The following is a 16342-nucleotide window of genomic DNA, read 5'->3' as shown; positions in this document are numbered from 1 at the left end:
TAATGAGAGGGAAGTAGACTCCGGCTGGATGTTATTTGCCGGAGCTTGGCTTTAGTTTTAAAACTTGACCTTTGTTTTTAAGGTGTGAGGGCCACGTAACTCACAGTGTCTCACGATCACTCTGCGGCGTGATAGTGAGGTTCACTAATATAGGATATTTATAGTAAAATAGTCATTTTTTTGGGTTTATTACCTTGATATAGTACATAATTGGGTAGTGCATATTATATTCTTAATCTACTAGTCTTACGGAGTACTTTGATATATAGGTCAAGTTGTTCTATATATTTCCAACCTTGAAGGTGTGGGTTCACTTCCGGGCAAGAAATTGGAATCTGTTTTGGAATTTGCTCGACAAACCCTTTTAGGGAATATATAGTGTAATCAAACCATGAACTAAGAATTTAAAAAATCATCATTTCTATTCATAAAAATGGCAGTTTGGTAGGTGAAAATGGAACGAAGTTTTTTGTAATATCTTAACTGTTGGATACGTGCATAACATTATTTTTAAAAATTACAAGAACAGTATTTGTAATCAAGAAATCGTTGGAAGCATAAGCAAAATAGTGAAGAATTGCCTGGACCAAAACGCTTGTGTTAAAAATGCTTGTCAGTAGTAATTAATAATTTGGATAAAATCACGAAAAAAAAAAACCCTTAAGGTAAATTAAAGTTCAAAAATACTTATTTTTACATCATTAGATAACAATATTTTTCAGAAAATGTAATTAGGACTTTCCTAAGATTTTGTAAATTTTTATATTGGCTTTTGGCAAAATAAAAAGGAAAAATAATTAAGGCAAATAAGGACAATATTCCATATAAAATGACGAAGTTTGCAACTAAAAGTTCATTCTGCATTCTGGGTCCTGCATCCAGCGTAGCAATGGAATGGTCTGTATGAAAAATTACAAACACCGCAAGAGAGACCCTTGTCTGGTCAAAACCAAGCGAAATATGCAATAAGGTAAAGTATGACTACAAAGAACTTTAACTGTCTATTTTGCATGTGACATGATATTAGGACGTCTCTAAAATTGACAGGTGGATTTGAACGTTTAAATATTTAGCTTGTTTCTGTTGTAATTGGCCTAGCATTGAGTTATTCTAAAATTATCTGTTATACAGTTAAGCTAACCTACTATGTCTGGTTTTGAACTCAAAACTCTTAATTGTTCACAGTCAAATAACTATATTGTTACAAAAGACTATACACTATACTACCATTGTAAGCTAATTGAGTCATCAATAAAATATTGTCATTTGTGACAATAAGAGATTGCAACCATTCGTTTAATTTCACTCTTTTAATTTAATTTACAAATTCACTATAATTCCTTTTGTAATTGATATAACAAAATTTATGATATAACACAATTCATTTTAATCTTTATATCTTTATTTTATTTTATTTCATTTTTTATTTTTATTTATTTATTTATTTTTTGACTTACGGTACAATAGGTTATCCTCAGATTCAAGGTTCAACTTTGGAGTCATCCCTAGTTAGTAATAATGATAATAAATAGGAATTCACGCTCACGTTCAGCATCATCACTAGCCATGCGCTCTATGTTCACAAGTCCGTAGCACCGCTTGAGAGTCGTTAAGGATAAATAGTTCATTATTGTTGATGTTTCCGTTCGTTTTTCTTTGTTCAGTCAACCTTATTAAATGTCATGAGTAACATATGCCTTAGACCAACCTTTCCCAACCTGAGGTCCGCGGACCCGCAGGGGCCCACAAGACGATCTCAGGGTTCCGCAAGCCAATCTGAGAAAGGCACACACTGTGGTGAGAAATACACCGCTTTCTGCTCTTTCGTACCTGAAGAATAAGTACAGGAATACACTTGATGCTGAGGCGGATGTTCGGTTAAAAGTTCCTTCGTTCATAACATTTGCAAGTTAGTGGATGAAAGACAACACCAACTATCACATTGACTGAAGTTGTGTACCTCGGGGAGTCACATACTTATTTTCATGTTAAGTTGTTGAAGTTAATACATTTTATTTATTTATTTTATTTTTTATTTTTTTTTATATTTTTAGAAAAATACGCTTTTTTCTATATCTGATGGGTAGGCTATTTTTGTTTAGTTTTCGGTAAGGGTTCGGCTCTTGGGTCTAGCCTAGAAGGAGCTGAGCTATTGGAACGAAACTTGCAGGATTAATAGCCCATTGGGCAACAACCAAACCCCGAAAAAAAGAAATTTTCAATTTGCAAATACAAAAGGGGGACGGGGGGCAAAACCCTAAAAAATTGTCCAAAAGGAGCAAAACTCATAAATAATAATCAGGGTAACGTACTGAAGACAAAAATAATTTTTAAGAAGTTTTCTACTGCTATTTGAAGGGAGCAGAGGGGGCATATTCCTCCATAAAATCCTATGTTTCGGCTCTTGGGTCTAGCCTAGAAGGAGCTGAGCTATTGGTACGAAACTTGCAGGATTAATAGCCCATTGGGCAACAACCAAACCGCGAAAAAAAGAAATTTTCAATTTGCAAATACAAAGGATGGACGGGGGGCAAAACCCTAAAAAATTATCCAAAAGGAACAAAACTCATAAATACTAATCAGAGTAACGTACTGAAGACAAAAATAATTTTAAGAAAATTTTCTACTGCTATTTGAAGGGAGCAGAGGGGGCATATTCCTCCATAAAATCCTATGGTTCGGCTCTTGGGTCTAGCCTAGAAGGAACTGAGCTATTGGAACGAAACTTGCAGGATTAATAGCCCATTGGGCAACAATCAAACCGCCAAAAAAAAATTTCAATTTGCAAATACAAAGGAGGGACGGGGGGCAAAACCCTAAAAAATGTCCAAAAGATACAAAACTCATAAATACTAATCAGAGTAACGTACTGAAGACAAAAATAATTTTTAAAAAATTTTCTACTGCTATTTGAAAGGAGCAGAGGGGGCATATTCCTCCATAAAATCCAATGGTTCGGTTCTTGGGTCTAGCCTAGAAGGAGCTGAGCTATTGGAACGAAACTTGCAGGATCATTAACCCATTGGGCACCAACCAAACCGCGAAAAAAATAAATTTTCAATTTGCAAATACAAAGAGGGAACGGAGGGCAAAACCCTAAAAAATTGTCCAAAAGGCACAATACTCATAAATACTAATCAGGGTAACGTACTGAAGGCAAAAATAATTTTTAGAAAATTTTCTACTGCTATTTGAAGGGAGCAGAGGGGGCATATTTCTCCATAAAATCCTATGATTCGGTTCTTGGGTCTAGCCTAGAAAGAGCTGAGCTATTGGAACGAATCTTGCAGGATCATTAGCCCATTGGGCACCAACCAAACCGCGAAAAAAATAATTTTCAATTTGCAAATACAAAGAGGGGACAGGGGGCAAAATCCTAAAAAAATGTCCAAAGGGCACAAAACTCATAAATATTAATCAAAGAAACGTACTGAAGACAAAAATAATATTAAAGAAATTTTCTACTTCTATTTGAAGGGAGCAGAGGGGGTATATTCCTCCATAAAATCCTATGGTTCCGCTTTTGGGTCTAGCCTAGAAGGAGCTGAGCTATTGGAACGAAACTTGCAGGATTAATAGCCCATTGGGCAACAACCAAACCGCGAAAAAAAGAAATTTTCAATTAGCAAATACAGAGGGGGGACGGGGGCAAAACCCTAAAAAAGTATCTAAAAGGCACAAACTCATAAATATTAATCAGAGTAACGCACTGAAGACAAAAATAATTTCTAAAAGTTTTTCTACTGCTATTTGAAGGGAGCAGAGGGCGCATATTCCTCCATAAAATCCTATGGTTCGGTTCTTGTGTCTAGCCTAGAAGGAGCTGAGCTATTGGAAAGAAACTTGCAGGATTAATAGCCCATTGGGCAGCAACTAAACCGCGAAAAAAAGAAATTTTCAATTCGCAAATACAAAGGGGGGACGGGGGGCAAAACCCTAAAAAATTAACTAAAAGACAAAAAACTGATAAATATTAATCAGAGTATTGTACTGAAGACAAAAATAATTTTAAAAAAAATTTTCTACTGCTATTTGAAGGGAGCAGAGGGGGCATATTCCTCCATAAAATCCTATGGTTCGGCTCTTGGGTATAGCCTAGAAGGAGCTGAGCTATTGGAACGAAACTTGCAGGATTAATAGCCCATTGGGCAACAACCAAACCGCGAAAAAAGAAATTTTCAATTTGCAAATACAAAGGAGGGACGGGGGGCAAAACCCTAGAAAATTGTCTAAAAGGCACAAAACTCATAAATATTAATCAGAGTAACGCACTGAAGACAAAAATATTTTTAAAAAAATTTTCTACTGCTATTTGAAGGGAGCAGAGGGCGCATATTCCTGCAGAAAATCCTGTGGTTCGGTTCTTGGGTCTAGCCTAGAAGGAGCTGAGCTATTGGAACGAAACTTGCAGGATTAATAGCCCATTGGGCAACAACTAATCCGCAAAAAAAAGAAATTTTCAGTTTGCAAATACCAAGGGGGGACGGGGGGCAAATCCCTAAAAAATTGTCCAAAAAACAAAAAGCTCATAAATATTAATCAGAGTAACGTACTGAAGACAAAAATAATTTAAAAAAAAATTTCTACTGCTATTTGAAGGGAGCAGAGGGGGCATATTCCTCCATAAAATCCTATGGTTCGGCTCTTGGGTCTAGCCTAGAAGGAACTGAGCTATTGGAACGAAACTTGCAGGATTAATAGCCCATTGGGCAACAATCAAACCGCCAAAAAAAATTTCAATTTGCAAATACAAAGGGGGGACGGGGGGCAAAACCCTAAAAAATGTCCAAAAGATACAAAACTCATAAATACTAATCAGAGTAACGTACTGAAGACAAAAATAATTTTTAAAAAATTTTCTACTGCTATTTGAAAGGAGCAGAGGGGGCATATTCCTCCATAAAATCCAATGGTTCGGTTCTTGGGTCTAGCCTAGAAGGAGCTGAGCTATTGGAACGAAACTTGCAGGATCATTAACCCATTGGGCACCAACCAAACCGCGAAAAAAATAAATTTTCAATTTGCAAATACAAAGAGGGAACGGAGGGCAAAACCCTAAAAAATTGTCCAAAAGGCACAATACTCATAAATACTAATCAGGGTAACGTACTGAAGGCAAAAATAATTTTTAGAAAATTTTCTACTGCTATTTGAAGGGAGCAGAGGGGGCATATTCCTCCATAAAATCCTATGATTCGGTTCTTGGGTCTAGCCTAGAAAGAGCTGAGCTATTGGAACGAATCTTGCAGGATCATTAGCCCATTGGGCACCAACCAAACCGCGAAAAAAATAATTTTCAATTTGCAAATACAAAGAGGGGACAGGGGGCAAAATCCTAAAAAATTGTCCAAATGGCACAAAACTCATAAATATTAATCAAAGAAACGTACTGAAGACAAAAATAATATTAAAGAAATTTTCTACTTCTATTTGAAGGGAGCAGAGGGGGTATATTCCTCCATAAAATCCTATGGTTCCGCTTTTGGGTCTAGCCTAGAAGGAGCTGAGCTATTGGAACGAAACTTGCAGGATTAATAGCCCATTGGGCAACAACCAAACCGCGAAAAAAGGAAATTTTCAATTAGCAAATACAGAGGGAAACGGGGGCAAAACCCTAAAAAAGTATCTAAAAGGCACAAACTCATAAATATTAATCAGAGTAACGCACTGAAGACAAAAATAATTTCTAAAAGTTTTTCTACTGCTATTTGAAGGGAGCAGAGGGCGCATATTCCTCCATAAAATCCTATGGTTCGGTTCTTGTGTCTAGCCTAGAAGGAGCTGAGCTATTGGAAAGAAACTTGCAGGATTAATAGCCCATTGGGCAGCAACCAAACCGCGAAAAAAAAGAAATTTTCAATTCGCAAATACAAAGGGGGGACGGGGGGCAAAACCCTAAAAAATTAACTAAAAGACAAAAAACTCATAAATATTAATCAGAGTATTGTACTGAAGACAAAAATAATTTTTAAAAAAATTTCTACTGCTATTTGAAGGGAGCAGAGGGGGAATATTCCTCCATAAAATCCTATGGTTCGGCTCTTGGGTCTAGCCTAGAAGGAGCTGAGCTATTGGAACGAAACTTGCAGGATTAATAGCCCATTGGGCAACAACCAAACCGCGAAAAAAGAAATTTTCAATTTGCAAATACAAAGGAGGGACGGGGGGCAAAACCCTAGAAAATTGTCTAAAAGGCACAAAACTCATAAATATTAATCAGAGTAACGCACTGAAGACAAAAATATTTTTAAAAAAATTTTCTACTGCTATTTGAAGGGAGCAGAGGGCGCATATTCCTGCAGAAAATCCTGTGGTTCGGTTCTTGGGTCTAGCCTAGAAGGAGCTGAGCTATTGGAACGAAACTTGCAGGATTAATAGCCCATTGGGCAACAACTAATCCGCAAAAAAAAGAAATTTTCAGTTTGCAAATACCAAGGGGGGACGGGGGGCAAATCCCTAAAAAAATGTCCAAAAAACAAAAAGCTCATAAATATTAATCAGAGTAACGTACTGAAGACAAAAATAATTTAAAAAAAAATTTCTACTGCTATTTGAAGGGGGCAGAGGGGGCATATTCCTCCATAAAATCCTATGATTCGGCTCTTGGGTCTAGCCTAGAAGGAGTTGAGCTATTGGAACGAAACTTGCAGGATTAATAGCCCATTGGGCAGCAACCAAACCGCGAAAAAAAGAAATTTTCAGTTTGCAAATACAAAGGGGGAACGAGGGAAACCCTAAAAAATTGTCCAAAAGCCACAAAACTCATAAATATTAATCAGGGTAACGTACTGAAGGCAAAAATAATTTTTAGAAAATTTTCTACTGCTATTTGAAGGGAGCAGAGGGGGCATATTCCTCCATAAAATCCTATGATTCGGTTCTTGGGTCTAGCCTAGAAAGAGCTGAGCTATTGGAACGAATCTTGCAGGATCATTAGCCCATTGGGCACCAACCAAACCGCGAAAAAAATAATTTTCAATTTGCAAATACAAAGAGGGGACGGGGGGCAAAATCCTAAAAAATTGTCCAAATGGCACAAAACTCATAAATATTAATCAAAGAAACGTACTGAAGACAAAAATAATATTAAAGAAATTTTCTACTTCTATTTGAAGGGAGCAGAGGGGGTATATTCCTCCATAAAATCCTATGGTTCCGCTTTTGGGTCTAGCCTAGAAGGAGCTGAGCTATTGGAACGAAACTTGCAGGATTAATAGCCCATTGGGCAACAACCAAACCGCGAAAAAAGGAAATTTTCAATTAGCAAATACAGAGGGGGGACGGGGGCAAAACCCTAAAAAAGTATCTAAAAGGCACAAACTCATAAATATTAATCAGAGTAACGCACTGAAGACAAAAATAATTTCTAAAAGTTTTTCTACTGCTATTTGAAGGGAGCAGAGGGCGCATATTCCTCCATAAAATCCTATGGTTCGGTTCTTGTGTCTAGCCTAGAAGGAGCTGAGCTATTGGAAAGAAACTTGCAGGATTAATAGCCCATTGGGCAGCAACCAAACCGCGAAAAAAAGAAATTTTCAATTCGCAAATACAAAGGGGGGACGGGGGGCAAAACCCTAAAAAATTAACTAAAAGACAAAAAACTCATAAATATTAATCAGAGTATTGTACTGAAGACAAAAATAATTTTTAAAAAAATTTCTACTGCTATTTGAAGGGAGCAGAGGGGGAATATTCCTCCATAAAATCCTATGGTTCGGCTCTTGGGTCTAGCCTAGAAGGAGCTGAGCTATTGGAACGAAACTTGCAGGATTAATAGCCCATTGGGCAACAACCAAACCGCGAAAAAAGAAATTTTCAATTTGCAAATACAAAGGAGGGACGGGGGGCAAAACCCTAGAAAATTGTCTAAAAGGCACAAAACTCATAAATATTAATCAGAGTAACGCACTGAAGACAAAAATATTTTTAAAAAAATTTTCTACTGCTATTTGAAGGGAGCAGAGGGCGCATATTCCTGCAGAAAATCCTGTGGTTCGGTTCTTGGGTCTAGCCTAGAAGGAGCTGAGCTATTGGAACGAAACTTGCAGGATTAATAGCCCATTGGGCAACAACTAATCCGCAAAAAAAAGAAATTTTCAGTTTGCAAATACCAAGGGGGGACGGGGGGCAAATCCCTAAAAAAATGTCCAAAAAACAAAAAGCTCATAAATATTAATCAGAGTAACGTACTGAAGACAAAAATAATTTTTAAAAAATTTTCTACTGCTATTTGAAGGGGGCAGAGGGGGCATATTCCTCCATAAAATCCTATGATTCGGCTCTTGGGTCTAGCCTAGAAGGAGCTGAGCTATTGGAACGAAACTTGCAGGATTAATAGCCCATTGGGCAGCAACCAAACCGCGAAAAAAAGAAATTTTCAGTTTGCAAATACAAAGGGGGAACGAGGGAAACCCTAAAAAATTGTCCAAAAGCCACAAAACTCATAAATATTAATCAGAGTGACATTTTGAAAACAGAAAAAATTTTAAAAGTTTTTCTACTGCTATTTGGAAGGAGCAGAGGGGGCATATTCCTGCATAAAATCCTATGGTTTCTGTGTTGATTCTAGCCTAGAAGGAGTTGAGCGATTGAAACGAAACCTGCAGGATTCATACCCCATCAGACTGCAATAAACAGCGAAAAAATTAAATTTTGCATTTTCAAGTAGAAAGGTGAGACGGCGGGCAAAACCCAAAAAAATTTCCAAATGGCACTAACTTATAAATATTAATCAGAGTATCGTGGTGAAGACATAAGTAATTTTTAAATTTTTTCTACTGCTATTTTTGTGAGAAAAGGATTATATTCTTCGAAAAAATCGTATGGTTTGGCTCTTGGTTTTAGGCTAGATGGAGTGGGGCGATTGGAACGAAACTTGCAGGATTCATATCCCATCAGACAGCAATGAAACCGCGAAGAAACTAAATTTTCCATTTGTAAATTCAAAGAGAGAATGGGGGGAGAAACCCCCCAAAAATTTTAAATTGCGTAAAACTCATAAACATTAGTCAGAGTGACGTACTGAAGAGAGATTTTTTTTACTCTCTCGAGTAGATTTATTATGTATATTGTTTAGAAATTATCTGAATTTGATAAAATTTTGCAAAATTTAACTCCTTGAGGTTCTAAAACTAAAAATTATTTGTACCTTCTTTTGCTTCTCTTTTTGCGGGAGGGGAGCTTGTTTTTTTCAGAGTATCAGAAGATGACCTTACTTGCTTACTTTTGTACTTCTTTTTGTGAGATGAGGAGGAATGTTTCCACTCCTTGCTCTTTAGTTTCAGGATAATATACATAGGTCCACATTCGTGCAACGTTACCACATGAGCAAAAAGTTCTCTTCATCTTGCTCCAAAATTTTCAAGGAATGACACGACATGTCACTGCGGAGCTTTTGTCTGAAGCGGAGTATGTTATCGCTTTACCCAATGTGCTGTTACGTTGGACATGTGTAATTTTCCATTAATTATTTTCAATACACTACCATAACTGAGTCCATTCAATGGACTCCATTGTGCTGTATAGTGTTGTGGATGGATGGTCATTAGTTGATCGTCCAGGATCAACTCTTCCATTTTCCTCAATGCAGCGGCTGTGGCGGTTGTTGATTGACATCGAGTCCTTGGTTCATTTGTAAGGGACCTATGGCCTGTTCTGAAATTCTTGCTCCTTTCATGACAGTCTCAGAGGATCAATACCGTAGATAAGATTAATTCATCATGAATTTTCCGGGCGCTACAATCCTTAAAATTCACAAAGTTAATCAAACTACAAATTTCTGTCTTCCTTTGTTGCACTTTACTGACAACTAGCATTAGGTATAGAGAAAGTAAATATCATACGTGAATAATTTTCACTTAATGATACATGCAAGATTTAATGTCTACACAGGCCGAGTCACATCAAAATCTCTCAATAATTTCTGGGAGATAATTAAAATTTTCTCACACTGTAGATCAACGTAAGTCGCTCAACGCAAGGTGAATGATAGTGGAATTAGTAGCAAACTGGAATGACCCGAATGTGTGTGGAATTTATTGTGAGATATTGGAGCAAAGGTAAAAGAATCTCTAATACAACAACATTTGCAAACTTTTTTCTTAAGTCGCTTTTTTTTCTTTTCCGTCTGTCTTAGAATAATCGTCATTTATCCATATTTAAACTGAATTTATATGATACATATATGTAGAAAACTGCGAATAAAATTCAAGAAATAAAACCTCTTTTTTATAATGAAGAAGGAGTCAGAAAAATAATGTAACGAACAAATTTTAAAGCAAAAAATGTTTGTAAGAAACTTATGTGTGCATATACGTATGATTTTTTTAAGTGTGTATATGTGTGAAGAGGAAACTCGAAAACTTTGTAAGTTTTGATCTTGTTATAGTTTCGTTTTCACTTTCTATAAATAGTTGATTTGGAGTTTAGCATCCCCTTCAACACTTAGGCTATATGAGATGTGGATCTACAGTTTAGGGTGGAACCCGGACCAACGTAATGCGTTCAAATTTCAAAATTCTATCGCCGGAAATTAAACCCGAGATCCTATGTACCAAAGCCGCACGTGATAACTACTAGTCTAGTGGGGAGAGTGTTTTTTTAATTTTTATTTGTGTTTATTATCATACACTACGACTAAAAGTAGAATTTATTTATTTTAGAAATCCATATGAGAAGTACGGAAGTGAACAATTGAGTGTTCATTTCGCAAGATAGCAAAACATAAATAAGAATGGATATGAAATCTTGTTTCTAAGTACATAGACGATACGATACATGAACTAAAAAAACTTAAGAGTAAAATAGTTACTCAATGACTTCTCGAGGGTGATGACAGGAATTATATATTTCATTGAAATGGGAATGATTTCAGTTTTCTTAAAATTTTGAACTGCAGCAATCTATGTGTGTAACGGAGGGTTAATTTATACGTACTTCCTACACCGTAACTTGGAACTTTCCCTGGTAGGGCAAGCATTAATATTTGGGCCCCTAGACAAATGTAAAGTTGGACCTCTGCTGAAAAATATGAAATGAGAAGTTATTGTGCCATAAGAATTTAACACGTTAATATTATTTTTTAGCACTTTTTTGAATTCCAGTTGATTTGTTTTTTAAAATAGTACGTAGATTACATTTGTGGTTTGTCGTAGGTTTGTTTAGATAGTGACCCAGTGGTAACTGAAATTATTTTAATTTCTTTTGGAATGGTAATGTGCGTGCATTCCATGCTCCACTTGTTGAGTGTATGATGTCACACCTGAGTATACTATAGATTTTTCTGAAATCAACCCAGATCACATGTTCGTTTGATTTAAGAGCTTTTTCAGCAGCGAAGCTATATGAAACTTATTTGTTGGATCTACAGCTTAATATGAGATCCTACTCAAATTAGCACCCACCGGGAATCGAACCTAGGTCTCCTGCCATCACGTGAAGAAAATGCACACACGGTTGTTCGAAGTACGGATTATAATTTTATTATGCATACGTAGGACGATGAAAAAGGGGACAAGGGTCAAACGCTATCTCAAGAGATGTTGTATTCTAATGTAAGTCAAGCAGTAAGCAGTCTAATATAGTATCATTTTCGGTGTGCAAAAAGTACATAACCCCCAAAATATCATTGGCCTTCCGTGGCCCCTTCTGTTAAGAATTTGAAATTAGCGTCGTCATTGCGTATACGGGAGGTAGGGGTGAGCTCGTAATACATACATTTTTTGAATTACCTAAAGATAAAAGATATTATGTTTCTCACAGGACCACAATTTTTTTTTAAGTAGAGCAGGAGAATTAAAAGTGAAAATATATTATTCATTTTATATAAAGAAGGAAGACTAAATCATTCTTGTGAAATGGACAAATAATGTGGGAACGTAATATGGAAATCTTGCATTTAGAATGTGAACATGAAGGAGGGAACATGTTTATGTGAAGAGTGACATTGTTAGAGAAAGAATTGAACGAAACGCAATAGAAAACCTAAGATCACCATTATTAATGTATTACTAAACTCAATATTTTTAACATATCTCCTAGTCGAAACTGGCATTGACAATAAAAAATAACATTACCAGCACTCAAAACTGATTAAGAATAATCACATTTTAAATATATAATTGAGCCTGACTAAAATATAAGCAGTTGGACAACCCTGCATTAATCGAACATTTGTGTCTATGGTTATGTACTTACGGCAGATAAGGAAACGACAGAAGATATATTGTTTAGAAAGTATTATTGTTGTTCATGAAAGACTAAGATTTAGGGAGACTTAGTTCATAAACAGTTTAAATAATACATTGTTTCAACAATTGCAAGTTTCTTGTTAGTTATTGTTTTAATAATTGAAGGCGCGGTATCACTTACTGCGTTTGTGTCTCTAACGTTTATTATTGCCGAGATTTTCACCTTTGTTATTTTTTTCTTTCTGGCAAGCTGTAACTGTATTGTTGTTAGTTTAGTATTAACTCTTGAAAGAGTAAGAAGTCAGACAATTGGGCTCGATAAATTCGTAAGCAAATGGATCCTATGGATATAATGCAGCCTGGAAGGCTGAATTCGTTTAATTTAGGTGCATATCTTGGGACAAGATTTAATGAGAATCAGGCTGCTGTAGCTAACTCCCAAGGGCTTCGTTTATTTCAATTGTATGGCATCGTTCCTTCTGAGGAAAGACTGAATGTCGACCCTGTGCTGTGTCCACGCTGTGGCAACGATCTTGGAATTGTAAGGCAAAGGTTTCGAGGTATTGGATGGAGATTTTCTTGTACGAACTGCGCCTTAAAAGTGGAACCAACCAAGAACACTTTTCTACAGAACGTACGCATCAATAAAGAATTAGGGTGTGATGTTCTAGTAAAATTTGCCTATTTATGGATGGTAAAAAGACCCTTGTGTAATGTTCAGGAAGAGTGTGGCATTGGAAGGGAAACAGCTGTAGCCTGGTCATCATATTTTAGAGATGTCACACAAAAGATTGCTTGGCACGATTTTTTACCAATCGGAGGTGGAGATGATGTTGTTGAAGTTGATGAGACACACCTTTTCAAGAGGAAGAATAACGTGGGAAGGAGACAAATGTGGCAGCATTTTTGGCTATTTGGTGGAATAAGTAGAACTTCAAAGTTCGTCTTTGGAGTCCTCGTTCCTGATAGGTCAGCTGAAACCCTGATGCCAATAATGCAGAATTATATAGATAATGACACTTTAATTGTATCGGATCAATGGCCAGCATATAATAATTGTGGCGCTGCATTTGGAGGGCATCTCACAGTGAACCACACTACAAATTTTGTTGATCCACCTAGAGATGAAGATCCACTATGGGTTCCAGCTGGACGATTCAATGATGCTTGCTTGGACAATAGTTGGAATGGTCCTTTCCCAAGGCAAGGGGTCCAACTATTTCGGGCCCATACTCAAAATATAGAACGAGTTTGGAGAGAGCTGAAGACCATCCTTCGTACTTGCAACCAAATTGCCGTTGTGGAATCGTACATAGGGGAATGGATGTACAGGCAAAACATTCTGAATAGAATAGATACTCTTGAAGGGAAGTTTTCCAGATTACTGCGTGACATTGGTAGAGCCTATCCTGGTGTAGGGAAGAATCCTATGTCTTCGAATATACTTCAATGTGATTGTCACGAATGTATGTAATGTATAGTATAGCCTATGTTAATAACTTTTCTCTTCCGCTTATTATAATTAAATATTTTTGTTGTTTTCATTATCATCATCATACATATTTTACTATTATCTTTTAATTGTTCAATATTTATTTATTTTCGCTATTGCTATTTTGTGTGTTACTGATTTACACAGGCTAATTCATATCTTATGGTTTGTTTATTTTAATTTGTTCTAAAAGTTTTTTATTGCATTATAGTATCAATTATATACATAAATATTTTGTATAGCTATTTTGGTCTGTAGTTCTTCATATTTATTCTAATATTATATTTAGTTAGTTCACAAGATTTTTTTTGTATATTTCTGGAGAGATTCCTTTTTCTTCCTTCAAATTCTAATTTGGGTATATTAATTTTGCTAACTTATGATGTATAACTAACTCTTTGTTTGTGTGTGATTATTGAGATTATTAAGCTGTCCTTTAATTTACAGTCCCTTAAGATTATTTGGAATTTACTTGCTTGTTCTTTCGTAGGTGTAGTAGAAAGTATTTCATACCGTATTTCCAGTTTTGTGTATTCATGAGATATTTCTCTCCTTTGGCATTCAGAAGATAAGCAGACCTTTACTAGTGTGGATTACTTAATGTTTCCGAGTCAGAAAAAAAAAACTTTCATAGTATTCTCGTCCCCAAAAGAGTATTTATTTACTTCTACAATAAATCAAGTACCCACGATTTTGTCTTTTGAGCTAAAGGAAACGGTCTGTTTAGATACTAAAACCAAACCCAAAATATTCTTCCACAATATGAATCTTTTCCTCACGAGATAGCGTTAGTGTTCCAAAACTCAGGGTATATGAGTCGTAGCGGGTTATCTCTGATAGTTGATCCTATTGGATGAATACTGAATTATTGCAAAATGTAATACAATTATTATGATCAGATAAAATAATTGCGTCTTTGAGTGGAATTTTCACAAAACGGCGCTACATTCTACAGTTGTATTTCGATAAAGGCATTAATATTGCGCAAGGTAGTGAAGAAATATGCTCCTCGAAGTGAGTGACCAATCGCAGAAAAAATGGATGATATTCCGGCAAAAATCTAGCAAGACCAGTATGTAAGGAGTCATGACATCGCTAATTATCTAACATTCATAATGAAACAGTGTTAAACCATTTGGTGTAAGTTAGCTACAAAATTAAGCTTGACTACTGGAAGCTTCATGATCTGCCTTACTCAGCGAACCTCTACGGAATCAAGCTATTCCTGAAGCGGATAACATTAAATAAGAATGTGTGAAAATGGGCGTTGCCAAAGCGAGTGAAAACTATACAGTCCGTGGCGAAGCCTATGCTGTGAGTTTGATGGGATTTCAAGGGCATCGTGAACATAGGCTGGGACTTGTATTGTCGAGAATCAGCGCGATTGTACCTAGCAGTTTATTAGAAACATCCGGAACTGGTCAACAGAAAGGATACCGTGTTCCACGCTGACAAAATCATCGCATACATCTTTAATGACCCGTCTTATTACGAGAACTTGCTGGGAAGTTTTAATGTATTCACCTTACAGCCCTTACTTGGCACCGTCAGATTATCATTTGTTTCGGTCTCTGCCAAACTCATTGAATATTTTTAACTAGTGTTAACTTAGTTTCAAAAGAGGCCTGTAAAAACCACGTGTCACAATTGTTTAACCAGATACAACAAAAGATCTATACCAAGTTGATTATGGTGTTGTTGGAAAATGATAGAAGGTAATCAAAGAAAATAGATTATATATGGTTTCATAGCGTTAATTTCAAATTATAATAACTATCTTCTTAATATTGATCATGAAAAGCTCAATAATTTTTAGACAACCTGATATTGTTATTGTATTTTGAATGTGTCACATATTTGACAGCTCGGTATCGACAATAGGTGACAATAGAATCATAGTTTGTAAGGAACGTACAGTTAAGCTCGTGGGTGACCTTATGATGTGTTGGGCTCAATTGGGAACAATTTTGTTCGCACCCAGCTACCTCATCAACTTGCATCAAGATCTATAAAATACAAAAATCGCACCGCACTAATGGTTCGGATCACTGCACTATACACTTTCGCTTCAGTTTAGCAAATTGACTCAAGGCATGATGTAGTTATCACTGGAACGCTTATTTATGAGATATTAATAGACATTATTGGAAAACTGAATGAAACTCATAGAGTACACTGTCAATTGTAGACTTCGTTAGGAAATATTACTTACACCATCTTAGAAGACAGATAACGAAATATTTATTTATGAAACATGAACACAATACTTAAGCAATTTTCAGAGATTGTCCGAAAAATGAAATAAACTCACCCCAAGAAAAATCCACCTCTTGTTGAACTTTTTAGGACAAATTATATACGGTACATTATAGGATTCTTAATGATATATTTATTCATGAAATATGGATAGAATAGCCTGCGTCGTATTTCATAAAATTCTCCGAAAAAATCCCATCCACAAGAGTAAGTTAGCTTACCTTTTCCGAATTAGTGTTAATCATTAGTTACACACCATTATCTAATCATATGTTCTCTTACTGTTAGTAGTGTTTTGTTCCCCCTTCTTTAGTATTCATACCCAATCGCCGTCACTAGTACTGTCGATTACAAGCGAATCGATCTATACTCTTGCACAACAGCAACTGACCGCGGGAAGTAAGGT

The 16342-nt window shown here is 36.1% G+C and overlaps 1 protein-coding gene across 1 annotated transcript in view; it reads left to right on the top strand.

Moving 5' to 3' along the window:
• The first annotated feature begins 14940 nt into the window (after positions 1-14940).
• LOC145674254 (uncharacterized) overlaps positions 14941-16342 on the top strand; it is a 65645-nt gene continuing 64243 nt past the window's right edge. Inside the window, exon 1 of the mRNA XM_081744089.1 lies at positions 14941-14994. Within this exon, the coding sequence (XP_081600215.1) occupies positions 14941-14994 (54 nt within the window). The remainder of the gene's footprint in view (positions 14995-16342) is intronic.

The sequence above is a fragment of the Thermobia domestica genome, chromosome 17, assembly GCF_964235325.1.
Source record: "Thermobia domestica chromosome 17, izTheDome1.hap1.1, whole genome shotgun sequence".
Taxonomy (NCBI): domain Eukaryota; kingdom Metazoa; phylum Arthropoda; class Insecta; order Zygentoma; family Lepismatidae; genus Thermobia; species Thermobia domestica.
This window is presented reverse-complemented; position numbering and strand designations above follow the sequence as displayed.